The 27,508-nt window shown below is 33.8% G+C and overlaps 1 protein-coding gene across 2 annotated transcripts in view; it reads right to left on the bottom strand.

Moving 5' to 3' along the window:
• Nucleotides 1–25,181, bottom strand: part of SOS1 (sodium proton exchanger, putative (NHX7) (SOS1)) — a 100,963-nt gene extending 75,782 nt beyond the window's left edge. For both annotated transcript variants that reach the window (XM_028211808.2, XM_028211807.2), the window contains exons 1-10: nucleotides 24,826–25,181; nucleotides 20,836–20,886; nucleotides 20,582–20,673; nucleotides 8,998–9,075; nucleotides 8,767–8,924; nucleotides 8,138–8,239; nucleotides 7,945–8,062; nucleotides 6,301–6,353; nucleotides 6,165–6,230; nucleotides 4,254–4,298 (exon numbers count right to left, since the gene is read on the bottom strand). In XM_028211808.2, the coding sequence (XP_028067609.2) occupies nucleotides 4,254–4,298; nucleotides 6,165–6,230; nucleotides 6,301–6,353; nucleotides 7,945–8,062; nucleotides 8,138–8,239; nucleotides 8,767–8,924; nucleotides 8,998–9,075; nucleotides 20,582–20,673; nucleotides 20,836–20,886; nucleotides 24,826–25,027 (965 nt within the window). In that variant the 5' untranslated portion in view covers nucleotides 25,028–25,181. The remainder of the gene's footprint in view (nucleotides 1–4,253; nucleotides 4,299–6,164; nucleotides 6,231–6,300; nucleotides 6,354–7,944; nucleotides 8,063–8,137; nucleotides 8,240–8,766; nucleotides 8,925–8,997; nucleotides 9,076–20,581; nucleotides 20,674–20,835; nucleotides 20,887–24,825) is intronic.
• Between the last annotated feature and the right edge of the window lie 2,327 nt (nucleotides 25,182–27,508).

The raw sequence follows: 27,508 nt of genomic DNA on the forward strand, positions 1-27,508 counted from the left end.
GCTACCACACTTTACCTCTCTCTTTTCCTTTTTGCCAGTTTGAACTCACGTGGGTGGTAATTTGGCCCACGGTTTTGATCAAAATAAGCATATAGTTTCAAAGAGGTAAATATATTATATAATTTTTTTATATTTTAAATTATTCTCCACCCAAAGCCATTCATTTTATTTCTTTCTTTTTATTTCTTTTTCGTTTCTTTTTATTTTACTTTTCTCTACAGCTTTGCATCTCAAAAAATATATATATATATATATATATATATAACAAAAATAATAAAATCAAATCAAATCACATAAAAAAAAAAATAAAAATACAAACTTTACAATTTTGCACCCCAAATTCCTTTTATTCATGTCGGGGCTCACCCCATTCACCATTTTACATCAAAAAAAAAAAAAAATACAACAAAAACCCACAACCACAACAATCACACCCACAGTGGGATTTTTTCTTCTCTACTCTGTCGCCAGTCTCTTCTTCTTGCCTCCGTCTTGGACGGCCCTTGCCGGTGTTGCCTCCGTGTTTCCCACTCCACTGGGCATGATCACTACTCCCTGCTCCTCCAATGCAGCATATGGCGGACCTCCAAAACGGAACATCACGGTGGCCTTCCGCTTCAGCTCCTTGTTTTCCGCTTTCAGCGTACTTATCTCTGCTTGCGCATCCTTATACATGCGTTGGAGCAGAGCCAGCTGGGAGTTTAACTGTTGCACCTCATTTGTCCTGCTCTGCAGCCGGTGCGACAAATTTGTGACCGCAGTCATGGTTTCCACGCATGACTTCAGAGTATACTGATTGGCCTCAATATCAGTTTGCACCGCCATTTTTTGCTCCACCGACCGCATCGGAAAGTTCAACGGAGCAAAACCAGAGGTGTTTGGTTGAGGTTCACTGGCCACCGCACCAGTTATTTCTCTTGTGGACTCGTTCAGTTCTGGAAAGAGCGTGAGCAGCCCACGGGAAGAGGAGGCCATGTTCTGGGTAGCTGGACGGGAAGAAGAGGCCATGTTGCTGAGTGTTTCAGAGACGGGTTGGTTACAGAGTATTACAGAGTTTCTCTCTCAGCAAAGGAAGAGTTTTTTCAGAGGATTTTCAGAAGTTTTTTGTCTGCCTCAGCCTCTGCCTCAACCTTGGTTTAAATAGCCAGGGCCGATCCGCGCATCGCGCGCCACTTGCCGACAGCCGACCAACGGGCGCGCAAGCCAAGGCGCCCACGTGCCTCGCCATCATGTCAGGCACACCTTTTTATGACTTGGGCACGCCTTTTGATGGCACGCCTTTTTATGGATTGGACACGCCTTTTGATGGCACGCCTTTTGAAAAATTGGGCACACCTTTTGAGGGTGCGACTTTTTATGGGTCCGACAAGACTCTGTAAACTGTCCCGACATTGATTCCGGTTAGCTCCTTTATGGGTCCGACAAGACTCTGTAAACTGTCCCGACATTGATTCCGGTTAGTTTCTACAAGGGTCCGACAAGACTCTATAAACTGTCCCGACATTGATTCCGGTTAGCTCCTTTATGGGTCCGACAAGACTCTGTAAACTGTCCCGACATTGATTCCGGTTAGTTTCTACAAGGGTCCAGCAAGACTCCGTAAACTGTCCCAACAACTGTCACAGCATTGTCTGCTACAACGGTCCGACATGACCCCATAAACTGTCTTCTACAACGGTCCGACATGACCCCATAAACTGTCTTCTACATCGGTCTGACACCGCCATCCAGTGTCCTCTACACCGTTATGACACCACCATACAGTGTCCTCTACAACGTTATGACACCACCATTCAGTGTCTTCACCAAAGGTCTGACACGACCATACAGTGTCTCCTATCCTTTTTTTATTTTTATGTATTTTCTTGTTTTGTTTCTCTTCAAACTCAAGTTGGTTAGTTTCTATCCTCCTTAAGTTTGCGGGGGGCTGTTAGAATTTACCATCACCTACCACCACTACCACCTCACCTACTCCACTAAACCTAACCCACTACACCACTACCACCTCACCTACTCCACTAAACCTAACCCACTACACCACTACCACCATCCACTACACCTACATCTATATAAGGAACCATTTGTAATCAACAGAATATTAATCAATATTATATCAATCAATACATTTATTCTCTCTGTATTTTTCTCTTTATACATTGATTATTTTACACTTACTTACCACTTTTCAAAAATACTTTTCAAAAAATTCTACTTTTTTATTTTTCGTATTTTTTTTGTTTTTACTGAATTTTTTTAATATTTTGAGCAATTTTTTTAATTTTTAGACATACCTAACATAAATATACCTAAAAAGTAAAAAAAAAAAAAAAAAAAAAAAATTGAAAAAAACCTTTTAAAAATTCACAAAATACCAAAAATACAAAAAAAAAATGAAAATTCAGTACATTTTTTGTATTTTATGTATTTATTAATTTTTATAAATATTTTTTCACAAATTTTTTACTTTTTAGATACATCTAAGTAAGGTGCATCTAAAAAGATAAAAAAATTGTTTAAAATTTTAAAAATATTCACTAAACACAAAAAAACACAAATCAAAAAACTCAGTTTTCAAAAAACTTAATTCAAAAAATACAAACCAAACACACTGAATAATTTTTTTTAAATATTATTTTTACAAATGTATCCTAGCCATACCCATCTCCTATTTTTTTTTTTTTTTAATTTAGATTTTGTCGTATCTGTATGTGTATCTGTATCTTGCATACATATCCATGCTTCCTAGGCTTAAACACGTCCATTGATTAGACGCACACAAAATTAATTATAAATTTGAACAAAATAACTTAGAATATGATAATAAAAGTAAAATGGTGTCAATTTATTAAAATTAGTGTTAGATTGCATTTATTTATATGACATATAATAAACATATAAAATCATATATTTTGTGTGTGTCCCCACGTGTTATGTCTTGCATTTTTTTTAAAATTGCCATGCTAGTTTGTCTGTATCATATTCGTGTCGTGTCGTGTCATGTGTTCGTACTTCTTAGGTTGTCTATAACATTACATCAAGAGGTAATGTTATCCCTAAACCCTAAACATCAAGAGGCATCATGAAGGGATGCAAAACATGTGTTATAATTTTGCCTTTAATAGTTATTATTTAGGTTATTTTAGTATTTTATTTGTTAATATAGTTTAAGCAAGAGTTTTATTTTGATTAGGAATTTAATTAATATTCGTATTCCTATTCTATTCATGGTTGTCAAATCCATTCCATAATGTCCGGTACGGCTCAGAATATCTCATTTCAACCAAAAAACGGTACCATTATATTTGAGTTTCGTCTTGCTTAATATTTCAGATTATTCCGATGTTTACAAGTTGTTTCTTCTTACAACAGCCATTCCGTAATGTTCTGCAATGTACCAATACACTTGAAATATTTCGGATTGTTCCGATGTTTACAAGTTGTTTCGTCTTACTACTACCACCATTCCGTAATGTTCTCCAATGTACCAATACACGATTCAAGTTCACTTCAACACCTTCTTTGATGGTGTGAAAAGCAAATGTCATATCAAATCAATCTGATATTTAGGAGTGTGAAATAGTCATTCTCTCTCAAATATATTTGTTAATGTATTTATTGTTTTGAATAAAAATTTTCTAAAAAATATTGATACGTTTAAGTCTTGCATGTTATGCTATATGAATTAATTAATGTATAATTATTTTAAGTAATTAATATTTAGAAAAAAAAATTCCTTAAAGATTTATGAATTTAGAAAATTATATAAATATATAATATTTATAATGATAAATCCGAAACAGTAAGCCAAAATATACCGGCAATACACACCGTACCAATAATAAAATGGGTATGATGACCAGTACGGGATTAATAACTTTGATTCTATTAGGATTTAGTTCCCTAATTGAGTTTTATTAAGAGTCTAGGTTATGATTTAGTTTCCTATTTTGATTAGGTTTCTAGCCTATAAATATTGGGTTTTGCATTGTAATCTTTAGCTTTGAATTAATGAATTGAGAGTTATTTAGGTTCTCGCAGTGACCCTTTTCTCTATTCTTTGTCCTCTCCTCTCTCCTCTCTCCTCTTTATGTAGATATACTTTGAGAGAGAAGAGGAGGAGAGTTTGACATATGTTTGACTGAAGCGCACATAATTGCTCTCTTCCACTTTGTCATCCTAAAAATAAGTAATTAACAAAAAAGGTTACACCAAAAATAATTATATGAACTGCAGCGCTAAATTGAAGCACATACCTTAAGATGAAAATCAGAGTATTAGCAATATAAGAAACCATGTCCCTGCAAAACAAAATTAAAAAATACAAATAATAAAAACTTTATGAGTTCATTTTGGATAGAATGTGTCTTAATTACATGTTGTAGGAAATTTTGCCATTATAACCACATCAGTTTTTTTTTTTTTTTCTTCCCCTGTAGCGATTCTGTAGAAACCTTTTAGGGATAAACTCATACAAACTGGATTTGACAAATTGAACTTGCCTATGGTCAAGACCACAATACTGACTTCAAGTGGCCTGGACAAACTAAATAACATACAAATTGGGGGGAAAAGGCCAAGTACAGACTCTTGAACAGTCTCACGGGGCATATTTGTTGTTTTCAGCAAAAGATTCTGGTTTGTTTTTTTTCTATTTTAGTGTTTACACTGCACCATCATTTCCAAGGACAGATCCCCAGAAAGAACAAAATCCTTCCATATACAGAGTTTCATTGCAAATTTTCATTTAAATACTTCATAATTTCAAGAAGACAAACTATTAAGTACATATATATTGTCGAGTTCAAAATATTTGTGTAAATGTAAGTCTTAGAAGACCCAATGGCTTGCAATTAATACACTGAGTACCAATACACAACAATATAACATCAAAATACTTAACTGAAAGATTATACTAACCAGAAATAGCATCATAGTTCTGCCCTTTAAATCTATGATAATCTTTAAAGACAGGAAGAATATAAAAAACAAACTTATTCTGGATTGGTAGAACTGGGTGGACTTAACTCCCCTTGCCCCTGCAACCCTCTTGTGCTCATGCCATAGTGAAAACAGGGTTGCCTTATGGCTGTGAACAAAACTGGAAACAGGATTGCTTTATGGCTGTGAACAAAACTCTATTGAACAAAACTCTAAGAATAGTAACTTGGGTATGTGCACAAAAAAGAAGAAAAAGGAGCAGCAGAACGCTTCACCCTCACAAGGGTTAGGCAAACTCACACAAACACAATCTCAAATTCTCACAATCTCAAATTCTCATAATATCAACTCTATTGAATCAACGAGATAACACATAAATTTACAGGCTTAAAAACTCCTACTATAAGGACTAAGACTCCAATTTTTAAAAAACTAAGAATATTTGGAACAATAGAAATCTTCTAGATCAACTCTGAGTCAAAATAAAAAATCAAATTACATTACTTAACCAATAGGTGACCCCTACATCCCATGACCAAGAACTTGCAAAATTAAAAAAATACCATAAATTACTAAAACCTAATATAATGACATAAATCTGTCCATCAGCATATTAAACTGAAATAAATACAAATAATGACTCAAAATTATTTCAAAACTTCACTTCATGATATCCTAAACATGCTCAATGTGAAATTCCATATTTATCCTCTTCTTCTTTCCATGCTCATCATCAATTGAAAACTTTTTTTTTCAATTAAAATCCATGCCAAGTGTGTAATGGTCTATTTGTAATTGCATATTCAAGTTGAAAAAACAGAACCACAAAGAGGAGGTTTGTGATAACTTGGTGACTTTAAGGAGGTTATTATTTGTACCCTTAAACATCTAAGCATAAGAAAACCAATTTCAGACTACTTGTGAAGAAAAGCGCTACTTCACTTTAGGTCCTTTCTCTTTCCACCACTCAGCTGTATTCACTGATATATCAAAGTTTAGAAGCATGTGCAAGTATTTTCCAAGTTTTGAAACACTTAAAGACAACCTAATAGATCCTCCTGTGGTATATAGAAAGACAGCAATTACAATTTTTATGCAATGTAATTTATACATTTTGCAAAAGAAATACTATAAACACTATCAAGAACTCCACTCATCACATGAACTTTTGAATTCAATTTTTGAAAGGACTACACAAGACGGAAATAAGAAGACCCAAAGCGTACCAAAAATGATGCAAGCTTTGTTGTCCGTCACTCTTAAAGGCAGTCCTAGCAACTGCAGCATAGAACCTGTCCATGCATAGTAATATCAAATGCTATTCACAAAATGAAAAACCCTGAAAAAGCCAATTTAACTTACATCCCCAAAGTCATCACTGCCAAAACACCAGAAACATCAGCTCCCTCTTGAGCCTATCAAATTGAAAGATGGAAAAAATAAAAGAAAATAGAAAACTTTAGCATTTCCATAAAACAAAATTGAAAATGAATAACCAAAGAATTCCAATAATCAGTCAAACCACAGGAACTGCACCTTCTTTATAAAAAGAAACTAAACTTCATATCAATTAAAAATGTTGTTTCGGTTAGCTTCGAAACCGAAACATTTGGAAACGTGGATGAGATGTTAGGAGTTTTTGGAATCACACAAAAGTGTTTGAAACTGAAACTAAAACCCATCTAAATGCAAATGTAACCTGATAATTAAATTATAAAACATGAATGACATCTACTAATCCATTCATGTTTAAGGATGTAAGTGTACAATTTGGAGCCATATGCCAATACGAACCAAAAATCATTAAATTAGAGTCAAAACAAATTATCAAACACAATTGTTTATGATTCTGAATGTGCATAAGCTTCTTGCCAGACAAGGTACGCAAATATATCAGAAATAATATTAAAACTAATAATAACTAATCAAATGACAATGGTGTTGTCAAAGGATTCAATTTTTGAAGGGTTCAAGAGGTTATATACTTTCTTAGCACACACGTTTCAAGAGGTGATGCACTTAAGCTTTCCACAGAAATGTAATTTATTTGTAATTATATTTATCTCAAACACATTTTGTTCCTCAAATTATATAAAGCTAATCGCTTAATTGTCAAAGCTTTTGGAGGGTGGAGGGGATGGCATTGTCTCTTCTTGTTTTTAGGTCTAATCCTGAGATTTCTGTCCCTTATTTGTGTGGTTTTAGTGACTATATACTTGCTGAAGAGACACATCCAACACTCCTCAGTGTGACCTTGTGTCACACATGAAGAAGTAAAAAAACTAAACTGAATGGGTGCAAAAGCACAAACAGAACAGAATGCACAATAGAAAACATAATGGGGATACAAATCACGAGACTTGAATTCAAGACCTCTTGACACCAAATCTTACCACCATATTAAACCACTAATTGTCCCAAGGGCTTGAACTATTAGAAAATGGGTCCAAAATACAAATCAAATTATCCAACATTCTAATTATGCATGAACTGGAAAATAAAAATAAAAAAATAAAAATACACAGATTTAGTAAAATCAAAAAACTATAATAAATGCAATCTCAATGAAATTAGCACCAGTCAACACGTCAGACAAACATAATCAATACTAACAAAGTACTCCACAACAAACAGCAAAAACAGTGGTCATAGCTTGATATCATCAAGTTTAGATGCAACATCTATCAGAATCTCAAACCTAAATATATGTATATTTCAACCAACAAGCCATCTATTGAAAAAATCTACAGGAACCAAAGAGCAAATTGATCAAATTGCAGGCAATACAGAAAAATTATTGATACTTGAGACTCTTGTTGATCAAGTGAAATTATTTATGGTTTCAGTTCAAACTAATCCCATTTGATGCAATCACAATTTATGAGAGATAGCATTTACCAAATTAACAGAAAATGGCAATATGCGAGCTACGTATAGCAGAATTCAGAAATGACAAATTCATGAATTCAAAAAATTTGGATTTCCCAAGCTGGAAAAGGTACATACAGTGAAGTAAGCAATGTAGCTCACGGTAAGTGTCAACGCAATCTCTATCACAGTGTCATTGAAAATAAATCCAAGCCACAAAACAGAGGCTATTCCAAAAGCTAGACCAATGCCTACACTGGAACCAAGGAATGAGTCTTAAAAACCAACTTACATGTGCCACCATTATAAGTTGAGAATAAGAGACACTTACGCTCCAAGAGAAACTTGGGTTAGAAATTTTAGGACAGAGCCCACATTAAAGCTCTGCCCAAGGACCATCCGATAGAATAGTTGATAGACCACTATTGCCGTCCTGAAAACAAAAATCAAGCTCTTTCAAATAAGACCATATATTAAGGATGTAATTAGGATTAATGATATTTTATCTTGTTAAATTGTTGACTACCAACACATCTACAGCTTAAGCTCTTGGAGAGCAAAAATTTAACCATTTATATACTCAACCTCCTCACATTTAGCCATCCTCTCCTCTATAAGTGCCCAAACACACAAGTATTATAATTATTTGGTAGTTTGTGAGGTTCAAACACCTCCATGAGAAGGCCCAACCTGTGCAAGTAATATAATTTTCTGGTAGGGGGTGAGGTTCAAACACAAGATCAATTGTTTGCTTTAATACCATGTTAAATTATTGACCACCAACTCATCTAAAAGCTTAAGCTATTGGAGAGGGATGATTTAATGATTTACATTCTCAAAATATCCAAGGAAAAGGCTTCTTTAAGCAACTTGCTATTTTTTGTGATCTTCCTCAACCTAGCAACATATCTAAGAGAGTTGGATAACAGACTATAGTACAGAAAAAATGAAAAATTATACCCATCATTCATCAAGGATTCTCCTTCTATTATAGTACTCAGTTTTTTGCTTGCACCAAGTTCTTTCAACAGAGCTACAACAGCCACAGGATCAGTAGCACTAAGAAGTCCCCCAAGCAACAAAGACATTTTCCAACTCCATTGATATGGAAAAGTAAGCTGCAGAATGTTGTTGCAGATATTATTGAAAAACATTAATACTTACCAACAACACAAAAAAAGTTCAGCAAACCTTTAAAGCAGCGCCAAGACAGAAGGTAGAAATGAGAACTCCAGGCCCGGCAAGTAGAATCATTTGTGCCATACATCTCTGCAATCCAAGAAAATTTTAAGAAATTTCTGAGTGAATTGCATAGGGTACATCAATGAAAACAATTCTATACAATTATGAATCTATGATCCCACTTATGCAATATTCACATTTAGCAGTATCAACGAGAAAAATCTGCCAGGTTGTTTAACAACTCCGCAGGTCCCAAACCCGGGTAAAGGAGGAGCGTTGTGTGTTAGGTAGCTGACAGTCAACACGTTAAAAAAGCCACTCTGATCCCTTATGAAAATAAGTCCTACTTTGAATCGATTAAATGCTAGGTCATTCCCCTTAAGTGACGCGTTGCGCCTGTCTCCGGGTGTTTTGAAAAGTGAGCAAGGGGCGCCGCATCGACACCTGGGTGCGGTGAAAAATGGGCAAAGATTTCTGTGTTTTTCTGGATGAGCGCAAATGAAGAATCTAGTCCAAGACCATAGGTTTAGGATAGCCACAAGGAATATAGGAACTTTAACTGGTAAGACTATGGAATTGGTAGATGTCATGATTAGAAGGAGAGTTAGTATAGCTTGCATACAAAAAACTAAGTGAACGGGTGAGAAAACTAGGGAAATAGAGGATACCGGTTTTAAACTATATTATAGTGACAAGGATAGGCACAGGAATGGGGTAGGAATAATAATTGCCAAGGGTCTTGTAATGTAGTTGCAGTCATTAGGAAATGTGATAGGATTATGTTAATTAAACTAGTTATTGGAGAGAATATAGTTAACGTTATTAGTGCATACACCTCCCAAGTAGGATTAGACTAAGAGAGATTTTTGGGACCAAATGGATGAGGTATTACAGGAGATGCACATAAGAGAAAACCCAGTTATAGGTGGAGATTTCAACGGCCATATAAAAATAGATAAATTAGGTTATGAGAGGATGCATGGTGGGTATGATTTTGGTGATGGAATTGAGGTTGTAGAGAGTATTTTAGATTGTGCGTTAGCTTCTGACCTGATGGTGGCCAATATTATGTATAAAAAGAGAGAGGAGCATTTGATAACCTTTAAGAGTGGATTAATTAGGAGCCAAATAGATTACTTTTCAATAAGAAAAGTGGACCATCTAAAATGCAGTGGCTGTAAGGGGATTCCTAGAGAGAGCCTGACATCTCAACATAGGATTTTGGTACTAAATTTATGCTCTAAAGGGCAATACCAGGCTAGGAAGGATAGTGAGCATCATAGGATGAGCTGATGGGACCTAAAAGGGGATAAACTATAAATATTTAAGAATAGAATGGATAAAGAAGGCCCTTGGGACTTGGAAGATAATGCTAACACTATGTGGAACTCGATGACCAATTGTATAAAGAGAATCTCAAGGGAAATCCTTGGAGAGTCACAAGGAAATGGATCCAACTCTAAAGAAATTTGGCGGTGGAAGGAGGAGGTTCAAGCAGTAGTAAAGATGAAAAAAGAGTATTTTAAAAAGTGCCAAAAGGATAAAGCTGAGGAAAACCTTATCAGTTATAGATTGGCTAATAAGGAGGTCAAAAAAGTAGTGAGAAAGGCTAAGTTGAAAGCCTACGATGACCTATACACTAGACTAGATAGTAAGGAAGGAGAGAAGAGAATATACAAACTTGCTAAGATAAGAGAGAGGAAAACAAGAGATTTTAATCAAGTTAAATGCATCAAGAGTGAGGACTATAAGGTGTTGGTGAAAGATGAAGAGATTAAAGAGAGGTGGAAGAACTATTTTGAGAAGTTGTTAAATGAGAACCATGGAGAAAGGTTAAAAGGTAAGTAGCCAGTAATAAGAAAAACCAAGACTACAAGTTCTATCACAGAATTAGGAACTTTGAAGTGGAGATTAAACTTAAGAAGATGAAATCGAATAAGGCTTTTAGGACCCGATGATATTTTGTTAAAATTCACCTACTACACACCTACCACTACCACCTACTACACACTCACCTACTTCACCTACTCTCCACCTACTCCTCACCTACTACACACTCACCTATTCTCTTCCCACATCCTCTCTTCTATATATAGGAATCATTGTAATATATCAAAACAATCAATCAATAATACATCAATTTTAACATGGTATCAGAGCAGGTTTAGAACCTAGCATTTTTGCTTCACCGGCGGGCGGCAACTTCGCCTTGGCCGCCCGCCGGACCTCAACCTAGTCCGCTAGAATTTTCTACACATACCTTGAAATTTCTTTGAGTCCACCACCACTGCCCCTCCTCTCACTGTTGTCCTCCCATACACCACCGTCTCGGTCGTCTTCATTCACCCCCACATGTCCAAACCAGCCGCTGACTGTCCTCATCTCCCTCAGGCAGGTCCTCAACATCACTTTCCTTATCATTTTCTTCCTGATCCTTCCCGCCAGAAACATCATCAGCAGCTCCTTCCTGAGGCTTTGAACTCCCTTCTAGTTCAACATTACCAGAAGCAGAAGCCGAAGATGATTCACCAATTACTGCATTTTTAACAGATCCATCTTTATCAGAGAATTGTTGAGATTCCAGTTTAATGCAGCTTGCTTCTTCAAGTTCCAATGTTGTTGGTGCCAATGTCTCAGCACGAAGAACCGCATCTTCAATCTTCTTTCTTAAAGAGAACATACCCAGTTCTTTGTAGACCTTGTTCTTGTCCTCCATAGGCTGAGAAGCTCGAATTGTTGCAGATTGAAATGGGCAAGCATTGAATTTGACACTTCTTGAAGCTTTCCATTTTGGGGTGAATGAAGCATTTGAATCAACTGTCCATATAGATACTGATTCAGCAGCTATTGTAGCCATGGAAGAGCAACCGAGTCACTCTTCTCTTCGAAGCTCGACGGTGTTTCGGCCTGCAACTCCGCCAATCTGCTTTTCAATTTTTCATTTTTATTTTTCAAATACACAACCAAGAGGGCGTGCAGTGGCCAGGAACACAGAAATAGAGAGAGACTCTGCTATGCTAGGGTGCACAACTCAAAATAGGAAAATGCATTTAATCTCTGCCAACTCAAAATAGGAAAATGCATTTATTCTCTCACCTCCTCTCCACTTTATCACGTGAGTTTTGTCCCCTCTTTTCGTTTCTTTTTATTTTACTACCCACTCTTCTTTTTATTTTATATATATATGTTTATTATACTATATTACTTACACCTCCACTATGTCAACTTTTGCCCCGACTATATCAACTTTTCTCTAACATTCCTCTCTTTCATGGATACACACCAAAAAAAAAAAAAAAACCACCGCCCAAAAATTTTTTTTTTCTTATCAAGCTTAATTGGTGCTCTTGATTCGCCCTGTTCCCCACTCCTACTTTTCTTATTTTTTATTCATCATTATATATTCATCATCACCATGCTCAAAAAAAATAAATAAAAAATAAAAAATAAAAAAAAATTACAAATTTTCACAACAACCCATATTTTATTCATCTCAGGGATCAACCCCGATCACAATTTTACACACAAAAAAAAAAAAAAACAAAACAAAAAAAAAAAAAAACCGCAAAACACAAACAAACAAAAACCAAACAACCACACCCACAGTGGGATTTTTCTTCTCTACTCTGCCGCCGGTCTTTTCTTCTTGCCTCCGTCCTGGGCGGCCCTTGCCGGTGTTGCCTCCGTGTTTCCCACTCCACTGGGCATGATCACTACTCCCTGCTCCTCCACTGCAGCATATGGCGGCCCTCCAAATCGGAACATCACGGTGGCCTTCCGCTTCAGCTCCTTATTTTCCGCCTTTAGCACACTTATCTCTACTCGCGCATCCTTATACATGCGTTGGAGCAGAGCCAGTTGGGCGTTTAACTGCTGCACCTCATTTGTCCTACTCTGCAGCCGGTTCGACAAATTTGTAACCGCAGTCATGGTTTCCACACATGACTTCAATGTATACTGATTGGCCTCCACATCCGACTGCACTGCCATTCTTTGCTCCACAGACCGCATAGGAAAGTTCAACGGAGCAAACTCCGGGGCGCTTGGTTGAGGTTCCAGTGCCACCGCACCAGTTATTTCTCTTGTGGACTCGTTTAGGTCTGGAAAGAGCGTGAGCAGACCACGGGAAGAGGAGGCCATATTCTGGGTAGCTGAACGAGAAGAAGAGGCCATTGTTCAGATGTTTCAGAATGCAAATATTCAGATGTTTCAGAATGAAAATGTTTAGCGGTTTCAGACTGGTTTGCACAGCCTCCGCCTCAACCTTAGTTTAAATAGCCGAGGCAGCCACGCGTATCGCGCGCCACTTGACGCCAGACGACAAACGGGCGCGCCAGCCAAGGCACTCACGTGCCTCGCCATCATATCTGGCACGCCTTTTTATGGATTGGGCACGCCTTTTTATGGCACGCCTTTTGATAGATTGGACAACACCTTTTGAGGGTGCGACTTTTTAGGGGTCCGACAAGACTCTGTAAACTGTCCCGACATTGATTCCAGTTAGCTCTTTCATGGGTCCGACAAGACTCTGTAAACTGTCCCGACATTGATTCCGGTTAGCTCCTTCATGGGTCCGATAAGACTCTGTAAACTGTCCCGACATTGATTCCGGTTAGTTTCTACATGGGTCCGACAAGACTCTGTAAACTGTCCCGACATTGATTCCGGTTAGTTTCTACAAGGGTCCAGCAAGACTCTGTAAACTGTCACAACAACTGTCACAACATTGTCTGCTACAACGGTCCGACATGACCCCATAAACTGTCTTCTACATCAGTCTGACACCGCCATCCAGTGTCCTCTACACCGTTATGACACCACCATACAGTGTCTTCTACAACGTTATGACACCCCCATACAGTGTCCTCTACAACGTTATGACACCACCATACAGTGTCCTCTACAACGTTATGGCACCACCATCCAGTGTCTTCACCAATGGTCTGACACGACCATACAGTGTCTCCTATCCTCTTTTATTTTTATGTATTTTCTTGTTTTGTTACTCTCTCCAAACTCAAGTTGGTTAGTTCCTATCCCCCTTGAGTTTGCGGGGCTGTTAAAATTCACCTACTACACACCTACCACTACCACCTACTACACACTCACCTACTTCACCTACTCTCCACCTACTCCTCACCTACTACACGCTCACCTATTCTCTTCCCACATCCTCTCTTCTATATATAGGAATCATTGTAATATATCAAAACAATCAATCAATAATACATCAATTTTAACATATTTCTATTGGAGCTTAGAAATGTTTGTGTAAGAAAGGGGTTGCTTGGTTAACTAGGTTATTTAGCAAAATTTTGTTGACTAGAAAAATGTCGAAGGAGTGGAGGAAGAGTATTTTAGTGCCAATCTATAAGAATAAAAGAGATGTGCAAAATTGCAACAACTATAGACGAATCAAGCTGATGTGTTATATAATGGAAGTGTGGGAAAGAGTGATGGAATGTCGATTGTGAGATATAACAGAGATGTCAGAGAATCAATTTGGATTTATACCTGGTAGATTAACAATGGAAGCAATCTATCTTTTGAGGATAGTAACAGAAAAATATAGAGAAAATAGCAGAGACATTCATATGATTTTTATTAATCTTGAAAAAGCATATGATAGAGTGTCTCGGGATAAAATCTGGTGGGTATTAGAGAAGAAACGGGCAAAAGGTTACACTAATATGATTAGGGATATGATATTACTTCATATTGGTATAATACTTTTGTAGATCCCCTACGTTTAAAGTGTGTTTGAGAGTTTCAATTTTGGTTGCGGTGTCTTTTATAATAGAAGGCAAGAAAGCATTAAATCATTGAGAGTGGGCTTGGTAAGTGTTTGGGGGTATTGAAGTAATGTCTCAATGAAGAGGCGGTTATTGAGAGTTCAAAGATTAGGTGATTGTGATAAAAATAAATCTTATTATTCTTTTTATCTAGGCAAATTTCAGGGACAATATCCGACACCCCCACGGCTTCCATTTTGGCGTGTCCATGCTTCATAGGGTGGGGACCACCTTAAGTCTATTTAAATTATTTTATACTTTAATTTCAATTAGAGATTTATTTTAAATTATTAAATTTCATTCATTTTGGACTCAATTGATTGAATTACGACTCATTTATAACCATCTAGTATTGTTGTTATTATCATTGTTATTATTATTATTGATTTTATGGCCATGAGAGAGTTACAAATATTTATGATGTGCACCATCAAACGAAATATATTTTGTGGTGAGAAAATATTATGTCATTGTGTCATTTATGGTACAAAATATTATGATGGTGCTAAAATATACTTTTAATTGGTATGTGTATATGTAATACTTGTATAAAAAATAAAAAAATTAGAAATTAATTTTAAAGGAAGGACACACCCACGTCGGGCGGCCCCCCTTTCCCCATTTCTCTTCCTTTACTCTTTCCTCTTTTCCTTTCTCTTTCTTTGCAGAGAACACATCTCTTTCCCTCTTTCCCTCTTGGCTCTCTGTCTCTCTCACAGCTCTCCTTCGTTTCTCTTTCTATCAAACCAAAAAATTCTTGCATTTCATTTAATCCACACAAATTCATTAATTTTTTGGCCATAGTTCTTAAGGCTATTTTGACAAGCATCTCAAGGGGAATGTTTTGACCGGTGGAGATAGAAATTCGACAACGTCAAAAATTGGGGGTTTTTCTTGTTTCCTCTTCTAGCTTTTGAGATAGGGATTTTCTTTGAGTTATATATAATTTTTTATAAGTTTATGGTTATTTTGATGTTGTTTGGAGTGTGTTGAGTTAGGGTTTGATTTTATGTGATTGTGTTTTGCTCAAAGAGGGGTTTTCTCAAATCTTTTAATTTATGAACTATAAGAATGTTTTGGGAGTTTCATGAGTTTAAAATAATTAAATAAAAAATAAAAAATAAAAAACCCTTTTTAAAAGTGAGGAAATCCTAATTTTGTGAAAACCCTAGGCTTGAGGAAGTTGAAAAAAAAGTTGTGTCGATGAAAAATGAGTTGTGTGATAGTTAGGGTTTCTAATTGCATAAAATCTTTCAAAAATAGAAACTCTATTTTTCTTTTGTGAAAACCTAGATTTTGAAAATTTGTAGAAAAGTTAGGATTTTGTGAAATCCCTTGTAAGAAAGAAATTGATATTGAGAAAATGGTGAATAGTATGTTGTACCTATCTTGAAAGGATGAAGATCGGAAATGATGATTTTCTTGTTGAGATTTCTTTGATTTAAAAAGAAAGAAATGTATTCAATGATGTGTTTTTATCTATCTCTTGGAATATATACTGTATATATATATATGTATATTGAGTAAAGATGTGGGACTTGAACACAATAGAAGATTGTGTGGATGAAATGAGAAAGTGTTGAGAAAATTTGAAAAAGTTCAAGACATTAATATAGATTTATATTTCATTGGCATTTCATTTCATGTTCATTGTTTTCTTTTAAACTGGCATTGTTGAGATCACTTTTGAAACGGAAATGATTTTGTGGAACAAATGTTGTTACTAAACCGTTTTGGGGTAAATATAGTGGGAAATGCGGCTAGGAGGTGTAGTTGGAGAATTAAATTAGCCTGAGTGTCCTTGGTGTAAGACAAGAAATACGCACATGCGGGTGTCTAAGCCCTCCAATTAGAAACTGGTAAGGTAGGATTTTGTAGTGCTTGAGACGCCTACTTGCAGACACTAGCCCTGGAGATTTGTCTGAGTCATATTAACCATCCCTTGTTGATATATGAAAATCATTGGTTTGATTATATTTTTGAACGAACATCGTGCATGAGATCTTCAAAAGAGAAAAATTATTTTGAGCATGGCATGTCATGTGCATCTATCTCATGAGACTGTATAAAATGTATATACTTTGTTAAATGCTCACCCCTAGTGGATTTGTTGTAGGAAAAGCTGTGGTGATCCCGCCAAAGTAGAAGCGTGGAAAATTGTTTTGGGAGCACGAGGCTCTTATCTCTAATTGTTTTATCTCGATAAACCAAGAGCTATATTTGTATGGGTTAGAGAACCATTTACCTATAACTGAGCTTAAGCCTCGGAATATGTAATCCATAGGGGCATTATTTTGTGTTTTAATTTCTATTGAATTCTTGTTACATGCTGTCAAATATTGTCTTAGAATTTATGAAAGCATAAGGGCATGTGGAACCCTTACATCTCTTGAATAAATGTCATGAATATACATGTATGATGAGATTGAATGGAAATTATATGATTATTTAATGGTAAAAGATTCATAATTAATGAGGATCGAGAATTATTGATGAGTTAATCTGCGTTATCATATGTTAATGATTTGGGGAACACCATGTATGAAGCTTAACAAAATCATATGATGAATGCATATACAAAATCATATGATGAATGCATATACATAACATTTACCAAAACGTTACACTTCTTCTTTCAAAACAATGCAATGCCATAGTTATATATCAATTTATAAAAAAATACTTTTTACATCAGAAAAAAAGACAGTGGATACATAACACTCGGCATTAGCTAACCCTATATGGAAAACAACTTTCAGGTACTGATGATATGCCTCCACCAAGGAAGTAGCTTGGAAGGACCTTGGAGACGAGAGCTTCTTTTTGGTCTTTTGTATAAATATTTATTTTTACAAGCCTTAAGCTTTATATGTATTGAGTCTAACTCATTTTGTTGTACCCAAGTATCGACTTGAAAAGATGTAGCCATTAAGATTTAAACTTATTCATACTTTCTTTTGTTTGATGCGATTACCACATGTCATATGCTATAAATTCAGAATCTAAGATTTATGAATGTATACATGCATACATCATCTTTTATACTGCAAAAGAGAATCAATGAAAGGTAAATATTGAATAAACTTCTGTTTTTTCATTGAATATTATGAGGTGGTTTGCTGATATTATTTTGGGGTGTTACAACTATTAGATCACCTGCTGGAGAGACAAGTGAATTTCTAATTACTGTGGGGTTACACCAAGGATCAACCTTAAGTCCTTATCTTTTTGCTTTAGTTATGGATGAGTTGACAAGAAATATTCAAGATGATGTGCCATGGTATATGCATTTTGCAAATGATATTATATTAGTAGATGAGACTAGAGAAGGAGTTAACACTAAATTGGAAACTTGGAGAGAAACACTTGAATCTAAAGGATTTAGAATAAGTAGAACTAAGCCAGAGTACATGAAATGTAATTTTAGTAACAGTAACCATGGAAGCAGAGAGGAAGTGAAGATTGAGAACCAAGAACTACCTAAGAGTGACCATTTTCATTATTTAGGATCGATTATCACAATGGCTGGAGAGATTGGAGCAGATGTGATCTATAGAATTAAGGCAGAGTGACTTAAGTGAAGGAATGCGCCTAAGATACTATGTGATAAACGAGTGCCCACTAGACTAAAATGAAAGTTCCATAGAATGGCTATAGACCAGCGATATTATATGGGACGAAATGTTGGGTAACTAAGAAACAACATGTAGATAAGATGAGTGTTGCTGAGATGAAGATGCTAAGGTAGATGTGTGGCAAGACTATAAAAGACAAAATTAGGAATGAGTATATTCGTGAATGGGTAGGAGTAGTACCGATAAAAGATAAGTTGAGAGAAAATAGATTGAGATGGTTTGTTCATATACAACGGAGACCAACGGAGGCAATAGTGAAGTGATGCAATATAGTGACGGTAGATGGAAGTATCAGGGGAAGGGGTATACCTAGACTAACGTGTGCTAGTGTAGTAAATAGAGATATAAATCTCCTTAATTTGACTAACCAAATGACCATTGATAAAGTCGAGTGGAGAAGAAGTATTCATGTAGCCGACCCCATTTTATGAGACTTAAGATTTGGTTTGGTTTGGTTTGGTTTAGCAGTGTCAATGGGAAAGTCACAAAGATTCCCATGAATATTGCTGTAAAATATGTCAATTATGATCCCAACTTTCTTGGTGGTAAGAAACTAACTATTTTTATACATGATATGGGTTTCACGATACCATGTATACAGTAATTTTGGTGGTGGGTTGGTAGGTAGACGAGATGCTAGCGACAATAGTGGTTGTTGATTTGTAGAGAGAAAAGGGAGTCTTTGTCACAACACACACACAGACAGACTGGTGGCTACTTGACTGTTGGTGGAGGGTCACGGGGTAGAGAGAGAGAGAGTGAAAGAATCAAGTTGAGAGACAAGGAAGGATATAGAGAGAAAGTCAAGACGGGTTGAGAGGGAATGATTTTAATGAGGGTAAAATTTGTAATTTAAAATTTTTAATTGTTGACATCGGACCAATACATTAGGTCAACTAACAGTTGACTAAACCTTTAGAGGGGCAAAATAGAGCTTTAGAGGGGAATGTAAATTCTAGGACCTCAGTCACAAACCTCAGTGGTTAGTATAAGTTACCCCATACTTGTTACACTCCCCTTCAAATTGGTGCATAGATGTCTATCCAACTTTTCCTAAATAAAATGATGATCAATCACAACATGCTTTTTCATCTCATGTTATGTTAAACCTCTTCGCTCTTGAAAATTGAGATTATACACTAAGAAATGGTTTCCAACACTAGCAAGACTCCATTAGAAAGTCCTTGGGGTAGAGGAGGAATAGATGGGTGAATGAATTGAGAAGAAATGAACTACCAGGACAAGATTGTGAAGGTTAAATGCTGCTTGCGATGCACAAATTACAACACAACAAGAAGTCAAGCACACAACAAGCAGATGCCTTACAAATAAAGGGAACTGTCTGACCAAAAGAGTATTACTTTATCAAAATAATATCTTTTTAAAAAAGATAATAGATAATAGTAAAAATTTGCCAACAGAAATATTAATAAATAAATAAATAACAGGAAAATAGGTCAATAGAAAAATGTTATTGCAACCTTTTGTAGAATAAACGTAAGAATAAGGAAAGGAAACACACATCTGAAACATCAGGACGAAATATAATTGATGTATCTATCATTTTTATGTCATAAGTTTGAATGCTTGTGCTATGTTGCATTTCAAAATTTCTTTTATTTCAACATATAGTAAATGATCTTTTACACTATGTGGGTGTTTGGGAAGTTGCTATTTTAGTTTTTGACTATTTTAGTAGGCTAAAATTTTTGTGTTTGGAAAGATAGTTAGATTTTTTTGTAGTTGAATGTGATGTTTGTGAGAGAAAAAACGAAATGATTATGAGTTTAATGTGATATTTTGTTTTATTGGCTATTTTAGCCTATTTTGTCTTTTTATGAATTTTAGCCCAAAAAGCCAAAACATAGCCTTTGCCACCTTTGCCAAACACCCCCTATGTAGTTTCTAGGCACTAAAGCAACAAAGAAAGATACAATTGCTAAACAAAGGCACATAATTTATATATTACATAATAGGGAAACGGGAGAGAGCTAAGAAGAAATAATTCATCCATGTAAAGCAACAAATAAAGGTACAATTACTACACCAAGGCACATAATTTATGCGTAACAAAAAAGAGAGGGGAGAGAGATAGAGAGGAAATAATTCATCTAGCCACTCGTACTCAAATGCAACTGCTGAAGTTGAAAAAGTAGATAAAGGAACCTTTATTTGGTGCACTTCCATCGCAAATGAACTCTCAAAAAGAAGCGCAGGAAGAAAAATAGCCAATAGAAGATTAGGATCAATATTTGCCCCTGCACATGGACACCATCAAACCCCTTTAAATAGTTGACACTTTAACAGTAAAGAAGCCCTTCATAATTGAAAGCTATATTAGAAGGAAAAAGTAAACAAACTCAATCCTTTGCATATCCCCACACCACAATATACTTAAGTAAAATGCAGGTTGAACTCACAAAGACGAATGCCATCCCCAATCCTTCCCAGCTGATGATGTGTTCCGTATTCTGCAGATTGAGTTATCATTAAGATTTTGAAATAAACCATGATGTATTAATGGCAGATCGGCATTAAATTCAACTGCCTGAAAATTTAAATGACTAACAGATAACTTGATTACCTAATAAATTTTAGAAAGAACCATGAAAAAGGGTTGCATTTTCCCTCAAGGAAAATTTGGGGCGGGGGGGGGGAGAGGAAAAGAATAGCACACAGGCAAAGGTGTTTGAATCCTCTCACCCACAAAACATTTCACCAAGACAACATGGTCACTGTGGCATAACAAACCATTTGGCTGATGTGTGAAGTTAAAAGGAAAAATCATCTGTAAGCCTTCACAGCCAACGATTGTACACATCAAAGAGTCAGGTCAAGTTTGGTGCATATGGCAAGGTTTATGAATCTAACTCATTTGAAAAGTTGCATGTATTGAGTACCTAATGTCTTTATGGGAAGAAAGTTTGTGCATATCATTAAAGCATATAATTTTCTACGGAAGTTGAATGTTCTATCAGTATGTTAAAGATGCTGAGTTCATAGGAAAGATGACTAGTTCATTACTGGTGCAGCTTGATGCCAATTGAGAAGATTGGGAAAAATAGGTCAATCCTAAATCACTCTAGAAGTAGAACACGCTGTTAGCATTGTGAAAGAGAAAAATTGCATGTTGTGTAATGAAGTCGAGGCCTTGATACACACATACAATGCTTAACTGCCCAAAAAGAAACATTGTTATGATTTAGTGTGGCTAAATGCTATCAAATTTAAAGCCCCTACTTTGCCACTGACTCATGGTTGGTCACACACCAAGAGCTTGTCTAATAAAAAGGCGAAGAGCTACATGGTAGACAAACCGAAGAATGAAGAAGAGCTATGCAATGGACAAATGTGGGGAGCAGCAAATCAGCTTAACATGCACAACACAAATAATGCCGTGGCAACAAATAGTGAGATAGATGAGACTACTAATATAACTTAGCATCAGTAAGTAGATCATCGCTGCCCTTCGCATGAAGCGCTATGGGAAGAAGAAGTATGAGTGTCTATCAAAGGAGCTCAAGAAATTGGATAGCAGTATATTTCTGCTCAGAAAGTAGATATGAAGGCACATGGAATAACCTCAAGAACAAATAAACAAAAAAGCTTTTCGACAGACAACATTTTAGAAGGATCATACCCCATATATTTGAACATTATTTATTATCGAGAAGTCTTGACCAAAAAAATAAATAAATGAAAAAGCCCTTTACTAATTATTGCTAATTAAGGAATCCAGTAATTCTATATAATTATTGATTTTTTTTAACAAATTTGCCTAATATCCCTTCCACCCCTGCCATGCATGTTAAAATGATCAAATTAAATATGTTAGATATCGATTCTTTATTCTTAAAAAAATATCTTTTGATACTTAATAATCTAAGGGATGTGATTGAGACCCCCTCCAATCACCACCCCCATCACCCCCCACACACACGTGGCAGGTGGTGATTGGAGGAGAAGGAAAAAACAAAAAACAAAAAACAAAAACTGGCCAATCAGAAAGAGAGGGGGTCAAGGGGGTGCGGGGAGAAAGGGGGTCCGGATCATTTTTCATAATCTAATTCAATTGTCCTATAAAAATAAAATAAAATAGAATAAATGGAAACACTGATCTACCTAAAAATTTTTCAAAAATTCCTAATTAAAAAACTTGCTATTAAACTTTACACAAACCACAAAACTAAGTTACACGATAAATTTTGAGGTCAATTATTAACAAAGAAATTACCTTAACCTTGTGCAGAACAAACTATTGGAGGAGACTAAATTAATCATATTCTTTTGTATAGTATAAAGGCCCAGGGGGTTCTTGCAAATAATTATTACCAATAAAGGGCGCCCAATCTGTAGAGGTATTGATTTCAAGTTAATCTATCTCAATTCACTAATAAATAAGGTGGATTTCTGTTAAAATTTGATGACAATAGTTGGGTTTTTTAAAATAAATCGAAGAGTTCTATAGATAATAATGGATTAATAAGGACATGTGCATATTTCAAAATTTTAGCATAACTTAGCAAGACTTTATTTTAAGAAGGTTTGGTATTGTATTTTGATAAATATAAATAACCTTCTATAACATAATCTTTTTGCACAAATGTAAATTCAAAATTAGAATTATTATTTAATTTAACTTAAGTATCAAACTAAATTAGTTTAAGCATTATTCCATTAAAAGTAACATAGCTTACAACATTATTACATTAAAAGTGCAGATGAAAATGATCATATCATAAATGTTTGAAGTAAAAGTTAATAACTAAAAGTATAATTAAGTATTTCATTTTAGCGTAATGTTGTTATGACTAGATTTTCCTACACATGAAATAATAATTCATATAAATACTGGCACACAAACACAAACGCAAACACAAACACAAACACAAACAAGAACAAATGTGTGATGATTTAACTAATATTTATGTAAATCTTATTTTGCTTTACCCCATACAAAAAGAAAAAATTTATTTTGTTCCAATTTTCATTTAAAAACGCCAACAAACTGACTTTTTGAAGTAATAGCAATCGTTAAATTGTTCATAGAGAAAAGTCAACATAGAAAGCAATAATTTTAAAAATTACATTTTTAGTCCCTGAAATATGGGGTTTGTGTCTTTGTGCTTAAAATTGTGTCAATTTGATTACAAATGAAACACTCTTTATACTTCTCATAAATATATACTTCAAATTTAAGAATATTTTGCAAACTAATTTTTATAAAGGGTAATGCTATGAGGTGTGTACCATATGCAAGTTATGCCAGAGTCATAACTAACACTCCATCCAAAAGAAAAGAAATGGTAAGAATAGGAAATCCTTTACTTATTTAGATGGTTAAATAAGTGAGAAATGATGAGAAATAGTGAGAAATGGTGAGAAAAGTACTTGTCACCAAAGTTTTGTTTTGCTTCTCGCCAAAAGTGTTGAGAAATGAAATGGGTTTAATAAAATTTTTCTAAAATACCAAAATTATCCTATGGTGGAAGCAATAAAATACTTTCTTCTTTTTTTTTCCTCTTATTTACTCTATCAAACAGATAGGTGAAAAATCACATTTGTTTTTTCTATTCATCCAATAAAATTTTTCTAAAATACCAAAATTATCCTACGGTGGAAGCAATAAAATACTTTCTTCTTTTTTTTTCCTCTTATTTACTCTATCAAACAAGATAGGTGAAAAATCACATTTGTTTTTTCTATTTATCCAATAAAATTTTTCTAAAATACCAAAATTATCCTATGGTGGAAGCAATAAAATACTTTCTTTCTTTTTTTTTCCTCTTATTTACTCTTCCAAACAAGATAGGTGAAAAATCACATTTGTTTTTTCTATTTATCCAAACACAATTGTGAGAAATCATAATCATTTCTTTTCTCACCCAGCATTTCTTTTCTTTTCTTTTCTTTTCTTTTCTTTTCTCACTCCATAATCCAAACTTGCGTGTAAAACTAAACAAAAATAATATCATAACTAATATCACATCATAACTAACAGTTATCCCTTGACACAAAAGGATATAGAATTTCCCATTTATAAAATGTATTTAAAAAATAAATGAAAAGAAAAAAGAAAGAAAGAAACCAATCTTCATATTATATAGTAATTAATTATATAAAAATGCAATTCTTAATAATATAGAAGTGTAAAAAATATATAAGAAATTAAAAAAATCTTCATATACATTTTTGAATAGGGAGAATGAAAATCTATCGACAAGAACTCAATTTCTTATTGAAATTAACACTATATATATGGAACAGTTGGAATTGAACAGTAATTTCTTAGTAGTTCTTAAAAAACCAGAATCAAACAACCACCGTACTTTTTTCTGATCCATTTACAGACTGACTGGTTTTTTCTTTCAAATTATTAAAAAAAAATTGAAACGGTGAGACAGACGAACCTAAAGATCCGAGGGCGATCCCAAGGATGAGCAAAGCGACGGTGTAAGGGACTCTGGTTCCTCTGAGGAGATGTCTGGATGCAATTCCCATCACCATGCTTATCCCGAAGAATATCACTCCGTCCGTCGGATTCCATGACGAATCCGAATCTGAAGCCGAATTCAATTTCACCGGAAACGCCCCTTCCTCCATCGAACCCATTTCCAATTCCACTACCACCAATTCAACCTCACTTCAACCTGTAAGTATGTAGCATGTACCCAACAAATACACTACCACACTCTATATATATAGAGAGAGAGAGTTGCGTAAAAACACTAGGAATTCCTTGTTACAATAAAGTAGTATCACCGTTGCCATGCACGGATAATTATAAATATTTACTCTCTCCGTCCCAAAATAATGGTCCTTTTGGGAATCTAACTTTTTTTAGTAGTACAATTATTGTACTTTTAAAAATTTGATTTTTCAAAATTACCCTTTGATAGTACACTTTTTTGGAAATATCAATGTCATAATTGTACTTTTTATATTATTTATGAATTTAAAAGAAGGGCAAAATGAGAAATTTATATTATTTTTGTACTTGATTTTTAAAGAGGGACTAATATTTTGGGACAATGAAAAATGGAATAAGGGACTAATATTATGGGACGGAGGGAGTATATTTATTTTAGATTTTTTTAATATATAAATTATATTTTTAAAATTTTTTTATAATAATAATTTAATAATTTTATCACTAATCGTAATGTATTGGAAAAATTAATATTTATATTTATTTTAAATTTTTTTAGTATATAAATTATATTTTTTAAGATTTTTTATAATAATAATTTAATAATTTTATCACTAATCATAATGTATTGGAGAAATTAAAAAGAATACTGCAGTAACTATGCACAGGTTGTATTTATAATTATCTGTATGAGGGGATTTTAAATGTTGATTAGATAATTTTGACCAAATCAATAAATTCAGGCATGTGAAAAGACATGTGGATTGAAAAAAAGTAATAAATGCTGATCATGTAATATATATGTGAATTGTGATTTTTAAATGTCTTTCTTTTTAAATATCTTCTTTTTCTTTTTTTATATTATATTAAAGTTCAATATAATAATCATATGTGTTGAACTTTTCAATGAATTAAATATCTTGTTTTTTTATATTATATTAAAGTTTAATATTTTGATAATAATCATATGTGTTATACTTTTTAAGAAATATTTTTTATACCTGTTCTTAATGTATTAAAGTATTATTACGAGGAATAATACTCATATGTGTTGGGACTTTTCAAGTAATTCATATGTGTTGGACTTTTCAAGAAATTTTTTTTATACTTATTCTTAATGTATTAAAGTGTTATTATAAGGGTAAGGTTTGGGGGTTGTGAGAAATTAATAAAAGGTTTTTTTTTAAATCAAAAAATCAAGAAATTTAGATTGGGATATTGAAACTCTCACAAAACTTGTGGGTTAGAGATAGATATAAATAAATAGATAGATATAAATATAAATATTTATATTTGTTTTAAATTTTTTTTAATATACATATTATTTGTTTTGGAAAAATTACTGTAGTAATTATGAGAGAAATCAAAAAGTCTTATGGATTGAGAGAAGTTAATAAATGCTGAGATTAATTTTTTTTTTTTAAATTAAAAAATTAGGATTGATATATTGAAATTTCCACAAGTCTTGGCTTAAAAATTATTTTTGCTTAATATATAATAGATGTTTGGGGCAATAAATAATGTTTGGGGCTCTAATTTGACCGAGCTCTAATGATGCGGAGAGTAGTGTGTATGTGACATGGGATCATACATATGTGACATGAGATCATGCATATACCCTTTCTCTTCTCTTCCCGTGAGAGTTCTATTTCATTTTGTGTGGTCAGTTTTCCAAAAATACTTTTTAAAGAATTTTATTTTCTTATTTTTTTGTTTTTTTTTGTTTTTATTAAATTTTTTAATATTTTAAGTAATTTTTTTTATTTTTAGACATATTTAAATTTTTTTTAATTAAATTTTTTAATATTTTAAGTAATTTTTTAATTTTTAGACATATTTAATATAAATATACCTAAAAAATAAAAAAATTGTGAAAAAATCTTTTAAAAATTCACTAAATACTAAAAATACAAAAAAAAATGAAAATTCAGTACATTTTTTATATTTTTATGTATTTATTAATTTTTTTAAATATTTTTTCACAATTTTTTTACTTTTTTAAATACATCTAAGTAAGGTACATCTAAAAAAATAAAAAAAAATGTTTAAAATGTTAAAAATATTCATTAAAATTTTGAAATGTTAAAAAATGTTTAGAATTACTATTTTAGAATTATGTTTCACAACTCTTCTTTGTTATTTTAATTTTGGTTGGTGATTGAGTGTGAGTATAAAATTGTGGTTTTAATTTTCTAAATTTAATTTTTTAAAAATTAAATTTTTTTATATTTTATTTTTAGTGAATATTTTTAATAATTTTTTTTTATTTGTTTAGATATACCTTATTTAGATGTATCTAAAAAGTAAAATATTTGTAAAAAAATATTTTTAAAATTAATAAATACACAAAAAAATTAAAAAAATGTACTGAATTTTTTTATTTTTTATATTTTTGGTATTTAGATTTACAAATATTATATTTTTTAAGTATATTTATGTTAGGC

This window comes from Camellia sinensis, chromosome 11 (genome assembly GCF_055761805.1).
Source record: "Camellia sinensis isolate YWXY chromosome 11, ASM5576180v1, whole genome shotgun sequence".
In the NCBI taxonomy this organism is placed as follows: Eukaryota; Viridiplantae; Streptophyta; class Magnoliopsida; order Ericales; family Theaceae; genus Camellia; species Camellia sinensis.